The following is an 18,818-nucleotide window of genomic DNA, read 5'->3' as shown; positions in this document are numbered from 1 at the left end:
TAAAAGAAGTATTTTGAATATCGCTATTAAATATCGGTAAAAAAGTTTTTCGTTGATAGGCAATACACAATCCATATAAATAAAGCGAAGAATATTTTTATGTATTTATGTTCCGTATGCAAATCTTCAGTTTACGTCGGATCTGGACCAAATTTGAGAGAGAAGTACTTTTGAAGCATTAAAATTTTATTTGAGACTTAAAAATGGCATGAAATGGTAGGCTCTTTTTGTGGTAGAGAGATATTTTTTGCGAATAAAAAAAGTCCAACTTCTTGTCAGAGTCAAGATTACATGTGGAATTCAAACACCCTGTCGTTTGTAATCTGACGAAACGAGCTATTAACCTTACAAATTGAATTAAAGTTGAAAAATGCCGTAAAGTCTCTAAATATGAAATATTTCTGTCAAAGTTTCGACGAGCAGATTGTTTTACGCTGCATACACATTTAGAACTGAGGAGTAATCAATTATATAGCATTGTAATTTGAAAAGAAGAAAGAATAGCGTTTTCAATAAATAAATAAAAATGAAACAGTGTTTCAAAACCTGGAAGCCATCCTTAATTGCAGAAGCTTTAATTTAGAATCAAATTCACTTTTCTTTTCATCTATGTTTTTCTGTTTTTTTTTTTTTTTTTGTGTGTGTGTGTGTGTGTGTGTGTGTGTGTGGCGTGAAAGGAAATTTTTGAGAAATAATAAAAATCGCTTCCTGTTATGTGTTATTGAAAACCCACTTAATGCAAGATAAATGCAGCTTGGAAAAACATTCTGAAATCAGTTAGCGAAAACTCACATAGAAGCGAACGAATAACCCTTAAGTGTAAGAAATTAATTTTGGAAGTGCCACAAACTCACTAAATATGAAAAAAAGTTGCACAGACGGAAAATTTCTTATGTTTCACTCCAAATTCTGACGAGCGCTACACACTCAAAGGATGATTGATTTCATTTGTGACTAAATGCATTGTTAAAGTCTTGGAATCACTGAAGTAATTAATGACTAGATTCATCAAAATTAATGAAGGATCACGGAGAATATAATCGTTGAACTCTAAGTAATTAATGAATTCACAAAAATAATTAATGAGTGAAAAATAAGCTTCTATTTTTATACATAGGGGCATGTCTGTGCTAATCATGGTTGCGTGAAATTATTTAACAAAAGATCTTCGTACAACACCTCAGGGCAAAACTGTTCCATTAGGGAACCGGAACGACTGAGTAACGATTTGAGTAACGAATATTTTTACTAAAATGATTGATTTTATTCATGGCTACTGCAAAAACGCATTGCCAAATTATTAAAATTTTAATATTTGGAATACGATCTTCTATTGAAAGGCTACTGTTTTACAACTGTAATTTTTCAGAAATTTCTTCATGGTTGAGTAGTGACTACACATTCGCATGAAAAAATATTTATCTAACAGTCTCTGACCGTTTTGTAGATTATTATGCAGATCTCGTGACCCGAAAATATTGTTTTAAGAGATGACAAGAATTTCATTCAGAACTTAATGAATCTACGTTTTCCATGCACCAACACCATTTGTGTAACTTTAGCTAATCTCTTATTTTTTAAATTAAATTGGACAAAAAATTTCTCAAATAATCTTTTTAACTGTTAAAATTACATATATGAAAACAAAAAAAAAAACTTTTTAATTTAAAAATTATATAAAGTATTATTATATAAACGTTATTCTTTACCGTCTAAAAGTGTCTAAAATTGTCCAAAAGTGTCGTAAAACATGCATAAATGTAGGAAAATTTGGTTATAATTATCAAAAAATTAAATAAACTCATGCATAAAATTTGAAAATTTTAATCCAGAATTCAACTTTAATGTAACTATAGATTAAAATCAGCTGCATAAATAAGTTGAATGTTCACCATTGAAATTTTCAATGTAAAACAATACTATTTATACATTTTATTCTGTTTTCGACGTTTTCTCAAAAAATACAATTTCTCTAAAAATATAGTTTTGGATACTTTTGGAAAGTTTTGGACAGGGCAGTAAAAACCATGGTTTTTACCGTAGTGTCCAAATCCTAGCCAACTCTTGACGTGTGTGCGTGGCGTATGATAGTATATAACGAAATTAAAAGTTGTGGTCAAATATTTTTGGTTTCGGTAAAACGCAAATATCAAAATTAGATTTTTAAATATATGGTGTGTGACGTAGGGACGGGGGTGGCACCAATTGTTCGTGCCAAGTGTCCTCAAAAGTTCTAGTCCAGTCCTGATCAATAGCACAAACACCAGCTTACTTCCAGCCAGGATTACTTACACTTTCTATGTTTATTGTAATTTAAATGTTTCACATCATATCATCAGCGTTCACAACGTTACATTTGCAGCTATTTGTTAAGTGTACATATATATCTGTTACAGGTTGCAATATCGTAACTTCGATCCATTCAAGACCTTTGACACTGGATCCGACAGTGTTGTCGACAAATCCCTTCCGTCTACGCCACTTGGATCTGACGGACTGCCAAAGATTGGACGACAACAGCCTTGAAAAGATAGTCAGGTATTTGTAGTAACAAATGAAAATTTGAGATTTGTCGTCGAACCTGTTGTATCTCGAACCGGCATATCACAAATACCTTACAATGACGAAATTTTTGAATTTCCCTGCGTTTGTGGTATAAGTTTCTTATGTCTATCTCGAATGAAATTTTCTCGAAAACCTCTATATCTCGAATTTCAACTGTTTTTTCACATTTGATCCCCTGCGATCTTTATCAACAATATGACTTGAGAGCAAAATACATTTTTTCTATTATCAGCAGCCATATATTCTTTCAAATCTTGTGAGACATGTGGACTGGGGGGGGGGGGGGGAACTATGAGTACAATCAGCATTTTTTTCAGTGATTCCATTCACTCAGAAACTTTCGACATTAGGAGACAAAAAAAAAGAAAAGAAAAAAAATCAATTACTATTGAAAAGTTTTTACAGTATGAACTTGTTTGGATTACGTAACACCTGACAATGATCCACCACTCTTAGAGTTATCATGAAGCACAACTCTAGATTTCTCTGAAGTAACAATTTTTGCTGATTGAAGAATATTTTAAAATCTCTTAGAAACTTATTTAAAAATTGATAAAAATTCTGATTTTCTCATCTTTTGATACAAAGGAAATGTGTTCGATGTTTCTTCTTTTTAAAGAGATGACACAGAAGATATTGATGGATATTTTGTAAGTTGTTCTGCAATAAAGAAAAACGAGCTGATGTGTGCATCACATGACTTCCTTTTCCGCCAATTTAGTGATAAGAGTGCGTTGGAGTAAGCAAAGAAACTTTTTAAACATTTTTTCCCCAAGTTTGTTGCGAACTGAAGCAAAAAAACGTTTTATACAGATTAATTTTCCCAATGTTTGACGTTTTAATGTGATTCAATGGTTAACTGTTTAAATATCGCCAATAATGGCCAGAATGAAACCATATTTAAAAAAAAAAAAAAAAAAAAAACGCCAAATTTGTCGCAAGTGGGCCGCAGAAATTGGCGACCAAAATCTTGGCGATATGTCGCCAAGTGTTTGCCAAATTATAAAACCACTTAAGTTTACATTGAAATTAACAATGATTTCCCCCCAAAAAGGTGTAAAAGACCCCCTTTGGAACATCGGAATGCTACCAAAAAAAGGGGGAGGTGCACAACTAAACCCCACCAGGAGTCTACGTAACAAATTTCAACTTTCTAGGACATAATGTTTTTGAGTTATGCGAGACACGTACGCACATACATACGTACATACAGACGTCACGAGATAACTCGTTGTAATTAATTGGGGGATCGTCAAAATGAATATTTCGGGTTTTTATACGTTCTTAAGCATAGATCCACGTGTGGTCGGGTTGAAAAAAAAAATCAATATTCATTCGAGAGCGAGAAAAATGGAAATTAACGCCGATTTTTGGGTGAAAATTTTTTCGCGAATACAATACTCCCTTTACTTCGTAAAAGGAATTAAAATGTTGAGATAACTCTTAATTGAATTAAGAAATGGAGTAAATTTTTACAATAAATGCAGTCCTCACAAGCATGATTTTCATTTCACATTTTATAATCGACGAAAGCTATGTGTCGATTCACTTTCAAAGAGCAAGAAGAATGATGTGTACAATGCTTGTATAATGTGTGTACAACAGTATTCTTTGCATTATAAACATAATGTACACAATTGCTTGTACTCGTACCAAGTACGAAAATTACGTACTTCTTACCGAAAACATTTTTTTTTTTCAATTTTCCCTCAAAGTAGTCATAATAAAGGCAGTGAGTATGAATCAGGTCATTTAGGTAACAACGAAGCCATTGTAAAACTAAATGAAACCTCTGAATTAATAAAGATTTTGCCACTATAGTTAAAAATGACCAGGTTTGTTGCCTGGTAGTACAAGCAGTGTTTTGGATTCCTTTCATAATGCAAGCAACACAGTTTTGTAGGTCATATTGCACATCACTCTTCTAATGCTTTGAAAGTGAATTGACACATAGCTTTATTCGATTATAAAATGTTAAATGAAAGGGAATCTTATGCACACGCATTTAAAATAAAAAAAAAAAAAAATTTGAATTTTGACATCTTGAATTCAAATTATGTTTTTCGCAGTCACGAGTGTGTGTGTGTGTTGTGTGTGGGGGGGGGGGGAGTATGTGCGTTTGTGTGTAGGCATATGTGTTTGTGTGCAGGCATATGTGTGTATGTGTGTAGGTGTGTGTACGTATGCGTGTGTGTGTGTAGTATATGGATGCAACCTGGAGACGGTTTTCGCTATAGGAGCAGCACCATGAGGATCCGGTCGACGGTGATACTGCAGAGGGTGGCGATGGCGATGGGAAAATTAAAATCAGCGTAACGCCGAAAACAGTCAAGTGAGAACAATAAGCAATCGTGATTGCTCAAAAAAAAAAAAAAAAAAAAGACTATATTCGTTAACAACTTACAAAATTTCCTTTAATAACTTCTGTTTGATCTCTGTAAAAGATGACAGATGGAACACATATCCTTCGTATCAGGAGATGAGAAAATCAGAATTTCTATCAATAAGTTTCAAAGAGATTTTAAAATATACTTCAATCAGCAAAAATAATCTTCTTCAGAGAAATCTAGAATTGCGTGCATGAGTATTGAAAGAATGGAGGAAATATGCCGGATGTTACGTAATCCAAACAAGTTATGCTATAAAAACTTGTCAATAGTAGGTTTTTTTTTTTTAGCTTTTAATATCGAAAAAAAATTCAAAATAATGCAATTAGAAGTATTTTTTTACACTATTCTTCAAATTATTATTCTTAATATGTAGTACAATGCTGGTAAAAAAAAAAAATGCATCACCCTCGCATTTTCACAACAATGGGATTATGTGAGAAGTTTTAGTCGATCGATTAACGATAAATGTATGTGATATTTTGCAAAACTTATGAAATAAACATTTAACAGCAGGAATCCGATAATTGTTTACGTAGATCGGGGCTGTTTCTGAGCCAAGGCAAACTGCTGGCCCCATGCTCATTTTTCCATTTCTGAATCTGCGTGTGAGTTTAGAGGAAAAAAAAATTACTTAACCCCATGTCAATTTAAGTCTAATGGCAGGATAAAGGTTTTTAAATTGTTATTTACCAGTTTTGCCCTATGGCACAGAGCAGAATCATCCTTGAAAATGATTTTTGGAACTGAAGTAAAGTGATTCCGGATAGTAGAAAGCAATTTCACCTCCAAAATGCCAATATACAACTGAGCGTTTACTGTTCCTTGCACAAAGTGAAGCCCACCAACTCCTTGATCAGAAATACATCCCCAAATCTTCTGGGATACGGGATGCTTGACTGTGCGTTGAATGCAGTCGGGACGAGATTCCTCTCCTTTACGGGGCGGGTGATGCATTTTTTTTTTACCACCACTGTATACCTTCAACCAAAAGTTTTTCTTCTTTTTTTGTTAAATCTGAAACGAAGGTTTTTGCTCAATACTTTTCCAAAGTGAACAACGTTTTAGCGATTAACTATTGATACAAATCAATTTTTATCTTTGATAGTCCAGTAATAATTGTCCTGAAAAGTGTCTCTGCTTTTTTAAGGTTTTAAGCTTAAAAGGGTTTTAAAGTAACAGTAAACTTGTATTTTCTGCGAAGCAAACTTTACTTTTTTATTTCAAAACAACAAAAAACACCTTTATAATTTTTTCAACATAAAAAGAGAATAATTTAAATATGCTACAGAAAAAAAATTGATGCAGATCATAGTTGGTGCTCTGCAGATATGACTTATATTTAACTAGCTGCGTTGCCCGGCTTTGCCCGGTCTACTTTGAAAATAAAAATTGTGTCAAGTGACGTATATTCAACAATCAGGTTTAAATAAAAGAAAAAGAAAAAAACATCATGCAAAATTTTCCCTTCAAATAATGATGACAGATATTAAAATACTTTTAAGAAATTTAAATGAGAAAGATGGATTTAAAAAGCGTAACCATGGAAACACAAAGTAAAATAAGTTTAAGAATTGAAAATGAGAAAGATAGAAATAAACAATGGATTCAAAAAGCGTTACCGTGGAAACGGAAAATAAAATGGTTAAAAACTTGTACAGAGATCAGATTTTTAAACTTCAATTAATTCGCTTGTAACTTTTTTTCTGATGGAGATCGAGGGTTAAACTTGCGACCATAGGTCGAGTTAGATCTGGAGTAAAAAAAAGCCGCTCTTTTCAGTTTTGTGAAAAAGAAAACTGTGGGACAATCCCTTCACTTTTTATTGATTGATTTAATGAAGAAAATAGTGCCTAAATTTCAGCTAAGCCTAAACAAATTCGATCTAAAAACGCAAATAACTCACTCGACGTTAAATCCCGGTTATCACAAATTTGCCATTTCAACTGCGCTTGCGCACGGACTTAGCTTTTTGGGTTTTCTGTTTTAAGATTTCGTGTTGCTTGTGTATATTTTTTGGGCTTTCTGTTTTAAGATTTCGTGTTGCTTGTGTATATTTAGGCTGAGCGAGAGTCCCACCAAATTAATGAATGCGATTAGAACATTTTCACGGCGATTTCGTGATATATTATATGAAACTACGGATATGACTAACTGATAATCTTAAGAGAAAAATGACACTTGAATATTTATTGGTTTGGAAATATTTATTTAACATAAATGTAAAACACGTTGTGTACTTCAAAAATGATTGGAATACTAGTACAGAAATTCGTCTTTTGCGGATATTTTACGTTAGGCGTAAACAACTTAGTATTATACATTTTTATTTAGGTTTAGGGTACGGCTTTGTATTAGAAGTGATGCTGCAATTCTAGTACACTCTTCTGAGGTTAAAAATTTGGTCCTGAAAAGCGACAGAAAAATCAGACACCGAATCCATTAATAATTAAGAAGCAAAATTCAATCTTTACCGAGGTCTAAAAACTAAATCAAAGAAAATTTTGTGATTTCTAATTTTAATCTGTTGCTATCTCATATTTAAAACCAAATTTAAAATGTTTGTTATTAATTTTAGCAAGATTTTTGAAATCAGCTAAGTCCGCGCGCAAGCGCAGTTGAAAGGGCAAATTTGTGATAACCGGGATTTAACGTCGAGTAAATAACTCCCGTCGTAGTTAAGTTAGATCATTGAAACAAATTGAGTGGAACACGGAAAGTTCTACTCTTTCCAACGATATATAATATTAATATGTGTAATAAATTTTCACCCCCATAATCGGGAATTTATGAGAAAATTGGGCCTAAATTTGAGTAAAAAAAGAACTATTCATCGAATTATTTTCGAGCTAGTTCATCAAATTATTTTCCAACTAGTCTGCAAACCTTTTCAGGACTTAAAGGAACGATCTGTGAAAATTTCACCGAAATCGGCCGGATAGTTCTCGAGTTTTGCGAGTTCAAACACACAGACACTTTTTGGAGACTTCATTTTATACTATGTAGAGATCTGCAAATTAAATAGCGAAAAAACTGATTTTAGTTCAGGAGTGGCAACACCTTTCTATTTACAGAATACTTTCTGTTCGAACTGAAAGAGAAAAATATTAGCTTGAAATTGATATCAAATACAGCTTAATTGGTTGAAATATTAACGAAATTAGAGAGATTTTTCTAAATTCATGCCTAAACAGTGACTCCGAAATAATGGACGAAATAGGAGACATGACGGCACATGGCATAGGCGATTTGACGTGAAATGACCCACCTACGTATTATTACAGTGACAAATATTATACCATTTCAAAGAACTATTTCTGTATGTTTTAATAATAAAAATGTAATCGAATTTTCTTGTCTCACTGTACACACTCTTTCCCTACCATTAAACTTTTTCTGAACATATAATATTTAAATGCTAATATTGCAACTGAATAAAATAAGATCTCATGGCTAACGATTGATACAGCTGTTTCATTTTGCTTAGGTATTGTTCCCAACTGACACATTTGTACCTGAGACGTTGTACACTGATCACAGACGTTGGCCTGAAGAGTGTGGCAAGTTACTGCATTGCTTTGCGTGAGCTAAGCGTCAGTGACTGTATACTGCTCACAGACTTTGGCCTCTACGAATTGGCCAAGCTCGGTGCGAACATGAGGTACCTCAGTGTTGCCAAGTGCGACAGGATATCTGACGCGGGCGTCAAACAGATTGCGAGGCACTGTTACAAATTGAGGTAAGTAGTTTTAAAGTGACTTATTAATTTGTTTTGTGCTAAATGGGTGAGGAAAAATAAGATGTCTTTTTCTTTTAAAACAATTTGTCTTTTAAACTGGTATGCGAAAGGGAAAAAAAGGTTTGATTGTGTGTCTGTGAATGTGCCTAATTTTGCTTTAAAATGCTTCGTACGATGTCCTTGCCGCATACACTGGCTCAAAATCGCATCTTCTAGTCTTAAAAAACGTAGCACTGTTTGTCTTTCATGACTTGTTGATTAATTAATGCACGTTTTTAACTCACCTTTATTCATATCATATGTTTTGAAAGTGAAAGTGTTTTACATGTAAATGTCTTTGGGCTGGCCCGTCATTCGGGGGGGGGGGGGGGGGGGTTAATTGAACCCCCTCCCCCTCAGCTTGGAGAAATGAATGTAATGGGCGTGGTTTTGGTTGTTTTTCGGCATAGTTTGCATTAAGTATACATCTTTTGACTCCTCTTGGAAGACGTCGAAATGAAGGGCTTGTCCTTAAGCAAAAATCATGAGAATTCGATGAAATTTTAACAGTACTAGTGACTATGCATAGAAATAAATCGAATGGTGCTTAAGCCTTATCAAACATCCAATCTCATTTTCAGTTCATATTTCACCCCTCATGGGGGGGGGGGGGGTCGCGAGATGTAGAAGAAAAGTTAAAAGAAAATTATTATTTTTTTTTTAATTAAAAAAAAAAATAGTACTCATTAAGCTTTTAATACACATGCAAGTTGGTTTTTGTGTTCTATTAGTTAGTTGGATAAATGAGCTTGGTTGGAATTAACCAATTTTTTTAATGTCTGGAATGAGCTTTTTAACACACAAAACAATGTCCTTTTCCAGTGTCAAACGTTTTCTTGATTTTGTTTTACTAGTAGTTACTTGTATTTCTAAAGATAAAACTTATTGTGTAGTTTTCAGTTATTGTTTTAGGGGGTATGGACAGAGTTAAAATTTTGGGGATCGCCAAAATACTTAGTCTAGGGGTTCGCAATGTCTAAAAGTTTAAGAACCCCTGCTGTAGAGAATCTGCTTACAAGAGAGACGATCAGTTTCGCATCCTAATTCCCTTGGGGCGTAGTTGGAGCTTTTAGTGCTGCTACCTATTGGTAGAAATTGAAACAAAATACCTGAGGTAGAAATCTACACATTTCACTCTCTTCTCGCCATTTGAAGGGGTAGAATCCAGAGGCAAGGGCGACCACATAGGCGGATTTAGGACTGAGTTCCTGGGGGGGGGGGGGCAGGATTTTTTTTTTGGAGCAACATTTTTAATTCTCTCCCCCCCCCCCCCCCATGTTTAGTCTGTTTTCTGTGATGCGTAAAGCCATTCTTAACTTTTTTATGTGTCGTTTTCATTAGTGTGTAAGCATGCTGTCCTTTTTAAATTGACATTAAAAGAGAGGGGGCTGGTATTAAGAGAGTAACGCAGTGCTCCCTTTTAAGTGGGATATAGAATATCTCCAGTTTTAGGGGGTCCGAGGGTTACACCCCCGGAGGAAATTATCTAAAATTTGATATAAAATTCTGCATTTTGAAGTCTTATAAGAGTTAATTGGAAATAATAGGCAAATAATTTTTTTTTAAGTTTTACGCTTTAAAAGTGCTTTGTGATGCAAGTTAATACTTTAAAAAGAAATGGTGCACACCGATTTAGAGAATAGGTATCAAGAGAGTAACATACTACCCATTTGAACAATTCTTAATTTATACACTTGATAAGAAATAAAAATTGAAGCACACTTTGCTTAGGAGTTTCAAAGACTTGTCTAATTATTTTTCAAGGTTTTCGTTGGTTAGATTGGGTTTTTGGTTCAAGAGCCCTTGTAGGCTATCTACGCCCAATTTCTTTTCAGGGATTTTAGAACCTATTAATAACTTGCACTTTCTAGTCTCTGAAATTGAGTAGTAGATTATACACTTGTACAGTATTGTTCAGACTTTGTAAGAAACGGTTATTTTAAGTTTAAAAGAAAAAATAAACTTGAATTTTCCTATTCAAAAAAGAAAAAAAATCATGATTTTTTTTGTTAAGATTTTGGAAGATAAGTTGTTACTATATAAACTCCTCCCCAAAACTGGGGGGCATTGTCCCCTCCCCCCCCCCTATAAATCCACCCATGCTCTTCTGAACTATTCAAAAACAAAAAAAATAATGATTTTTTTTTTTTAATTTTTGGAAGATGTGTGTCACTACATAAAGTCCTTCCAAAACTGGGGGGGCATTGCCCCCCTCTGACCCCCCATAAATCCGCCCATGGGCGACCATACAGGGGGGCAAGGAGGGGCTCAAGCCCCCCTTTAGAAATTAGAACTTTATTGCTTTTAGTACTTTTTTCTTAGCAAAAATGAAAAAAAAAATTTCTTCTCCAGCCATTAATGAATGAGTTATTGAAAAAATCAAATTTTAATAACTGTAATCTGTATTGAACTCAGTTTCTATGAGGAAAATATCCTGCTAAACCACGGGGAAGATATCTGAGCCCCCCCCTTAAAATTTTGCATATGGGCGCCCATGTCCAGAGGGGCCTATGACCTCCTTTGCCTAAAAAATAAAGAGTACAAGTTTGTGTTTGTATTTCCTTTTTTTTTTTCAATTAATGCCTTTATTTTTTCTTTTTTAGTATTTTATTTTGACTTACGGCCTGTCTTTTTTAGGAGCTGTCCATGAATAATATCACACTTTTTTTCCATCATATTTGACTCCCTTGACTGCTTCATCACAAATTGTCTCATTTCACCCCTTACCCCTTCTTCCCTTCTCCTCCTCTTGTCACAAGACACGTCACATTGCATCAGCATGGGTCATTCCATGTCAAGTGATCCAAAATTTGAGAAATTTTTTCACTCACTTTTTTGTATTTCTTTGAAATTTGGCCCTTTAAGGTCATCAAAAGTCCAAATTTTTAGATTTTTATCTCTTCTGTTTTTTTTTATTTATAAGACTTGGATTTTTAGAAAAACCCTGTTTTTTTCATGGCTGTTTGAACATAAAATGGACAGTAACTCAGCACCAAATATAGATAGAAAGATTTGGTAAAAAGCATTTTAAAGTACATTTGTTGCTGTTTAATATGACTAATTTTATAAAAAAATCTTTTTTTAAATTTAAATTTAAATTTAAAATTTAAATTTTTCAGAAAACATATTTTAAACTAAAAAAAAATCTCAAACAATTTTGTGTGTTTTATTTTCATTTGTGCAAAACTTCAAGTTGGGATCTCAATGGGATCATACTTTTATGAATTTTTGAATAAAATTTGACTTAAGAAATAATAATATTTTTCATATTCTATTTAGTTAAATATGAGATTCTCTTATTGGTGATAGTCAAATGAGTAGTAAGTAAACATGACTATGCTTGAAATGAACTGGCATGAGCTTGTAGATTGGTAAGCTCCCCTCCCCCCGGCACTACCACTTTTAATCTTTTTTTCTTCTTTTTAAGTTTTCGAAATGTAAAAAAATAAAATTAAACAAAACAAAACAAAACAGATAACAATTTAACAGTAAACTTATTAAAAGGTGGTTAATGTTATTCTTTAAAACAAGACGAAGTGTATCCCGCCCCCCTCCTTACCACCCTCCCAAACATGCGATTAACATTATACTAGTATCACGCCTCGATTGAATTGAGAATTATTTTTACTCCGTATGTTTTCTTCTTTTCTCAGACCAAGTCTTTCTTTTTAAATCATAACTTCACATGTGATTAACACTAAACACTATACTAGTATCGCGCCTTACTTGGGGATTGAATTGAGAATTATTTTTAACCCATATGTTTTAATTTTTTTCAGCCGAAGTGTTTCTTTTTAGATCATAACTTCACAAAGTGTACTTGATTAATTCAATGTCTGATAAGGAAAGTTATGATTCATTTCATCCCCCACCCCAGCACCTTCCGTCAATTTCGGAAGGAGGAAAATAGTTTGCCCCAAGATCATAGCAAAACAGTGCTTTCCCCCTGTTGTTTTAATGTTTTTCCATTTTTTTCATAATTTCACACAAAACTACAAATAAATCAAAGTATCAGATCATATGTCTGTCCACACATAACTTTCTTTCTACAACATCTGGAATGTAGCTGTTTTTTTTCTTTTCTTTATTGCTTGCTTTCTTTTTAATTTCTGTTGTAAAGGAGAGTAATGCAACGAGATCTAACCATACATATATCAAAAGAGTTATAATCAAACTAACTTTGCTCTTTTGAGCATAACCTTCCATGTTGTTAAGCTTCATTCCAGATTGCTCTCCCCCCTCACCCTACCATCCCACTTTCTGAAAAAAAAAAAAAAAAAGAAAAACTGCAAATGAGTATGGTTCTATCCAGTGATGTTCCCATCAATTTTTCTCAGGCTATTCTCTCAGTAATCCATTATGCACAACATGTGTATGCATCATATACATAATATGCCTTTAAAATGTTTGAGAGTACACGGCGTATATGGAGTATACCCTCGGTTCTATTTGTCTGTTAAAGTTTTCCCGACTTTTCGTGTTTGTGATTCCCCCCCCCCTCTCTTTTTAAGCCTCAGCCACTACTTATGTTTAGCAGCTTTTGTTATGCTTATTACTCTTACGTACCAGCTTTTTTTTTTTTTCCTTTTTAATTTTAAAAACATGTTTTCGAAAAAAAGATTAAAAGTCATGGTGCAGGAGGGGGGGGGGCTTACCAACATAGATCTTTAAAAGGGATAGATAGGCCTTTCCCTCCTACAACGCAGCGTATTTCGCCCGGAGAAAGTGGGGTCATCATGATTCTTCCGAGAATCACGCGATCAAGGGACATCGTGTCTCCCTCTTCTCGGTCAGCAGTGATATAACGATATAACAATGCGAAGCGTCGTTAAAAGTCCAGGATTGTCTGAAGATTTTCATTATACTTATGTGAGAAATCTCTATATGTGTGAATGTAGATGCCGAGCATTATATTAAATCACTAAAAACAAACGATGGAAAATTAGTTATAGTATGTCCGCGAAAAACTGGAATTTTAGGTTTTTCTAATTTCTATGAAAAGTGTGCTGGGAACATATGAAAAGTATATAGGTGCCCGAATTCCAGTTCTAAACTGCGTAATGACTTATAAGCTTACTCAGGATCACCTTGAAACTTTTTTCAGTGCAATCAGGTTATGAGGAGATTCAACAATAATCGTCGGACAATTGCGAAAATTTGCGTCGAAGTGCGAAAAAAAGATTATTCATTCATACGGAAATTTAAAGAGTCCAGTTCTTCAAAGTGCCTGATTTTGACAACCTTCAGATGCTAGAATTAAATTTGAAGCGTAACAAAAATGCTTTGAAAGAAAGCCTTTTCTTCCGATTCCTTTGACGACGATTTAGAAAATTCGGAAATCATCTCAATTAACATGACGCAGTTAATTAATGATGTTTCTGACTACGCTGGATTTTTTGTCCGGCAAGTGCACTCTGTTGTGAACTGCGACGACTGCAACGCAGTCTTAACTACAACAAATCAAAAAATAGACCTAATAAAATTTAAGAATTTTGAGACACATTCATGTATGATAACTTATTGCAAGATTGCAGACATTGAAATATGTACATTTGTGAAGAACAACTGAGTGAGAGTGTGAAAAAGTTTTGGGAGTAAAACACAAAAATATAATGTTACTCATGAGACCACAAGAGTTATGAGAAAAATTTCGAATTCAGTTTTTCTAAGTTTAAATAAGCATATGTTGGAAACAGAAGCAGCAGATTTTTTCGTTAAAAAGTTTATAAAATTAATCGTTACTAAATATTTAAGCGTCAGAATGTATCGCGCAGTCAATTCAAACAATGAAAATAATTCACAAAGACCAATAAGTAGGAAAGTAACAAAATTAATATTGTTAAGGGACAATAATCACTAGTTTTCTTCACCCTCGAGTTTAAATTGTCAAAATTATCATATTCTGTGGACGAAAAAAAAGAAAAATTGGGGAGGCATTTATAATTTCAAATGAATTTATTTTCTGAGTACTTAAAAAAAAAAGAAAACACTGAAGTTGTTTAAAAATTAGGAACAAACCAACGTTATTGGTTTGGCTAATATAGTGTTGGTGCGAAACGCATACGAATATTAGAATATTATTTAATTGAGTTGATATTCGATACTATTTACATTTGTATTTCTAATTGGTTTATGGTTTTAGATAGGGTTTTATGTTAAATTGTTGCACTGGCTTCAAAAGTTGTGGGAAAAAGTACGCATTGAAACTACTTATTTGTATTTCAAAAATTTGATTGAAATAAAAGAAAATTTATAAGGTCAATTTTTGTTTAAGATTTTTGAAGACGTCTATTTCTACTCAGTATTTAAAGCACTTGAAAAACTGCTTAAATAGCTTGTACGCCTGCTTCAAAAGTTATGATGGGAAAATATCTAATGAACCATTCCATGAAAAAGCTGTCATTTTGTCCCGCATTTCATTAAAAAGTAATAACTTAAAAGGGTAACAAAGAACATTTTTTGCAAAAGTACAACAAATACATTTGCGATATGTTAATGGAAAAAAAAATAGTTACCTTTTTTAATTATTACTTTTAGTGAATAAGCATTCAACCCATGGGTTAAATGCTTTAATTTCCCTTAATTGTGCAAATGATCGCGGCGCAAAGTAATTCTCTTCGAGAAGGGAAACAGTTTCTTGTGAGGGGTGTCCCTTGATCACGTGATGTCCAACCGGGGATGTTGACGCGCGCTCTGAGGAGAAAAGTGGGGAGAAGGCACATCTATTCTATTTTAAGATCTATGCTTACCAATCTGCAAGTTCATGTCAGCTCATTTCAAGCATAGTCATGCTTACTTACTACTCGTCAAATATCATTATTTCTTTTAGAAAATTTTATTCAAAAATTCATAAAAATATGATCCTATTGAGATCCCAATTTGAAATTTTGCACAAATAAAGAGAAAATGCATGAACATTTTTAAGAATTTTTTTAAAGAAATTCATTATATGTCTTTTGAGAAATTTAAATTTTAGACTTAAATTTAAATTTTTAAAAATGAAGTTCTTTTTAAAATTAGTCATATTGTATATCACATTAAATACCAATTAATGTACTTTAAAATGCGTTTTACCAAATCTTTCTATCTATATTTGGTGCTGAGTTATTGTCCATTTTATGTTCAAGCATCCAAGAAAAAAAGAAGGTTTTTCTAGAAATCGAAGTCTTATAGATAAAAAAATAAAAGAGATAAAAATCTAAAAATTTCGACTTTGGATGACCTTGAATGGTACAATCGATGATCCAAAATTTCAAAGAAATACAAAAATGTGATGAAAAAACTTTAGATCACTTGACATGGAATGACCCATACTGCTTCAGAAAAAAATGCGCAACATCGCACTTTTTGTTAGCCTCTTCCAGTGCCAGATCTCCACTTTTTTCCTAACTGGGGCAAAAACTTTTGACTTCTACCCTTACCCATCTTCTTTAAAGTTTTTAAGTCGAGTTCAAAAATAAATAAACAAACAAACAAATTAGCTGAAATTGCTGCCCGGAGGTAAGCGATAGCATGCTCTCCGTAGATCCGGCCTTGCTCCTCCCTCCTCTCTCTTATAAAAAAAAACTGTCCCAATTTCGTAACACTCTCTCCTCTTTCAAAGCCTGACATCATTTTTGGACGACCCCTTAGTTTTATTTATTTTTTTCTTTCTTAGTACTGGTGTCAGGTATTATTATTTTTTGAATCATGTTGAACTACAGCACATTCCAGAGCTACCATTACCGTCGCTTGACCCTGAACGGAAGAGAGTGTCTCCTACTGTTTGTACTAGTATCTCCTAACTTTTAATTTTTGCCACTTACACGGTTTTGCTTCTAAGTGCTTCAAAAAATTTTCCGCAAGTAATCTTCAAGTGCAAAACTTTTATTTTTCAGAAAACGCTTTCAACACTTTTTGTAGAGTGGGCGGGGGGGGGATAATTCTGCCCTGAGCATGTAAGCGGCAGTATCTGCAGATATGAGGTTTCGAGATGTTTGAAGAAACGCGTTTTGGATTTAGTACTAACAATAGGGAAGTGTTGGGACTAGACTTTGTTTCGTGCTTATTTTTCAGCGGAAACCAAATAATCAAGCTTGTACAATAAAACTATAACGTACCATAAATGACGAAAATGCAAAAAAAAAAAAAAAAAACTACTGCCTTTTACTTGCTCACGGCAGTATTGTACTGAGTCAGGGGGGAAATGGTGAGTTGAGTCAAAACATTTAATTCTTAAAGGTTTTAGACAGCTTGATCTGGGTTAACTTCTGTGACTTTTTATCCTGAGTCGATTATCTGTGCGTGACATACCAGAGGGATGTAAGGGGTTTTCTAAGCACACCATTTGTTTTAGGTGCTACAAACTTTCTATGTTTGATTTTCGTTGACAAAAAGTTCGATTTTCCATGAAGCATATACATATACTGATGGAAAGTAATCTAAAAGGGGACAATGAAATGTCCCTTCAGTAAATCCTTTCTTGCATATGCATATCAATTATCTGTAAATAAAATTGATTTCTCAGTTTTACATATATATATATATATATATATATATATATATATATATATATATATATATATATATATATATATATATATATGTATATATATATATATATCGAATGATCGAGTAACACTCCTGACGTCACCAACGATGAAACTCGCACCACGGCAGGATAATTTGGTAATATTTTTTTCGTAATGTTTGACATGCAGGGAAATGCTTTATTTTGACAAGGCAGAACGGGTTCCGGTAACTTAACTGTTTTACTGGTAAGACTTATTTTAGGAGAATGAAGGAACGAAAAAGTGGTCAGAAATGAACGCTATCTACTGGAGTTTAGGGTTAAAATTTCAAGCATAAAAATGCTATTAAACAAGCGATTGATTCGTTTAAATGTGCAAGCTATTTTCACCCGTCTCACCTTGACGGGCGATTTTCTCGCTTTTCAATAAAGCACAATGTAGTTATATTTTGAAAAGTGTAAGAGATAAATCAACAACTTTTAAATATTTTTCAGGTATCTAAACGTACGAGGGTGCGAAGCTGTTTCAGATGATGCTTTAGAAGTCATTGCAAGAAGTTGCCCGAGACTGCGAGCTCTGGACATTGGCAAGTGTGACATCACAGACAGAGGACTGAAAATTATTTCTCAGCACTGTCCCAACTTGAGGAAATTGAGTGTCAAATCGTGCGAAATGATCACTGACGATGGCATTCAGATAATTGCGTACTATTGCCGAGGACTGCAGCAACTCAATATCCAAGACTGCCCAATAACGCTTGACGGATATCGGACAGTTAAAAAGTTCTGCAAGCGTTGCATCATTGAACACACGAATCCTGGCTTTAATTGACGTCAGTGTGATCACGACCTGCTGAGATAAGGACAAAAGAATGATTTAAAAATCATTCGTACTGGAGTCCCGGTAATCCAAACTAAATAGAAATTATCATTGTTTGAATTACCGAAAATTTGAATTAACCGGAAAATTGTTATCTTACGGTGCCACCATATAGTCAATCAGAATTATTCTCATCCCCAATTTCTGTATTTTGAGAGTGTTGATGTTTCATTTTAATAGTCTACTAGTATGAAATCGCACAAAAACTCGTATAGTATTGGAGTTTTCCAAAATTAAAAAATGATAATTTAAGCACCATTTAAAACGAAATAGTAACCTGGTTGAAAGTTATATTTCTATCTAGGATAGTTTTCAACAGTATAGGAGAAATGGGATGTAGATTATTTTATTAAAAGTAGTGCTAGAACGAGAAATTAAAAAAAATTTCGATGTTCAAAAACTTTTTATTTTTGTTTTGTAAACACTACAAGATTTTATAACTTATTGTACTGCAGAGAATATTACAATGTCCCCCCCCCCCAAACGAGAAACTTCAACAATATTAAATCACCATTAAGAGTAGCTGTTCAAGTATAAATCCTGTTCGAATTTACCGAATTTTTCGGATTACCGGAGCTCGGATTGCCGATACTCTAGTGTACTTGTTTCTGAAATTGTGAAATGACTTAGGTGCATTTTTAAATTCAAGTAGGATGATTCTAGTTGATAATTTCTACAAAAAGTGCATTGGAATTCAAG

General features: G+C 33.6%; 1 protein-coding gene across 1 annotated transcript in view; it reads left to right on the top strand.

Annotated features, from left to right (window-relative positions):
- LOC129222955 (F-box/LRR-repeat protein 7-like) overlaps positions 1-18,071 on the top strand; it is an 89,480-nt gene extending 71,409 nt beyond the window's left edge. Inside the window, exons 4-6 of the mRNA XM_054857517.1 lie at positions 2,397-2,538; positions 8,440-8,691; positions 17,735-18,071. Coding sequence (XP_054713492.1) covers positions 2,397-2,538; positions 8,440-8,691; positions 17,735-18,071 — 731 coding nt within the window. The remainder of the gene's footprint in view (positions 1-2,396; positions 2,539-8,439; positions 8,692-17,734) is intronic.
- The last annotated feature ends 747 nt before the right edge of the window (positions 18,072-18,818 follow it).

The sequence above is a fragment of the Uloborus diversus genome, chromosome 5 (genome assembly GCF_026930045.1).
Source record: "Uloborus diversus isolate 005 chromosome 5, Udiv.v.3.1, whole genome shotgun sequence".
Taxonomy (NCBI): domain Eukaryota; kingdom Metazoa; phylum Arthropoda; class Arachnida; order Araneae; family Uloboridae; genus Uloborus; species Uloborus diversus.
This window is presented reverse-complemented; position numbering and strand designations above follow the sequence as displayed.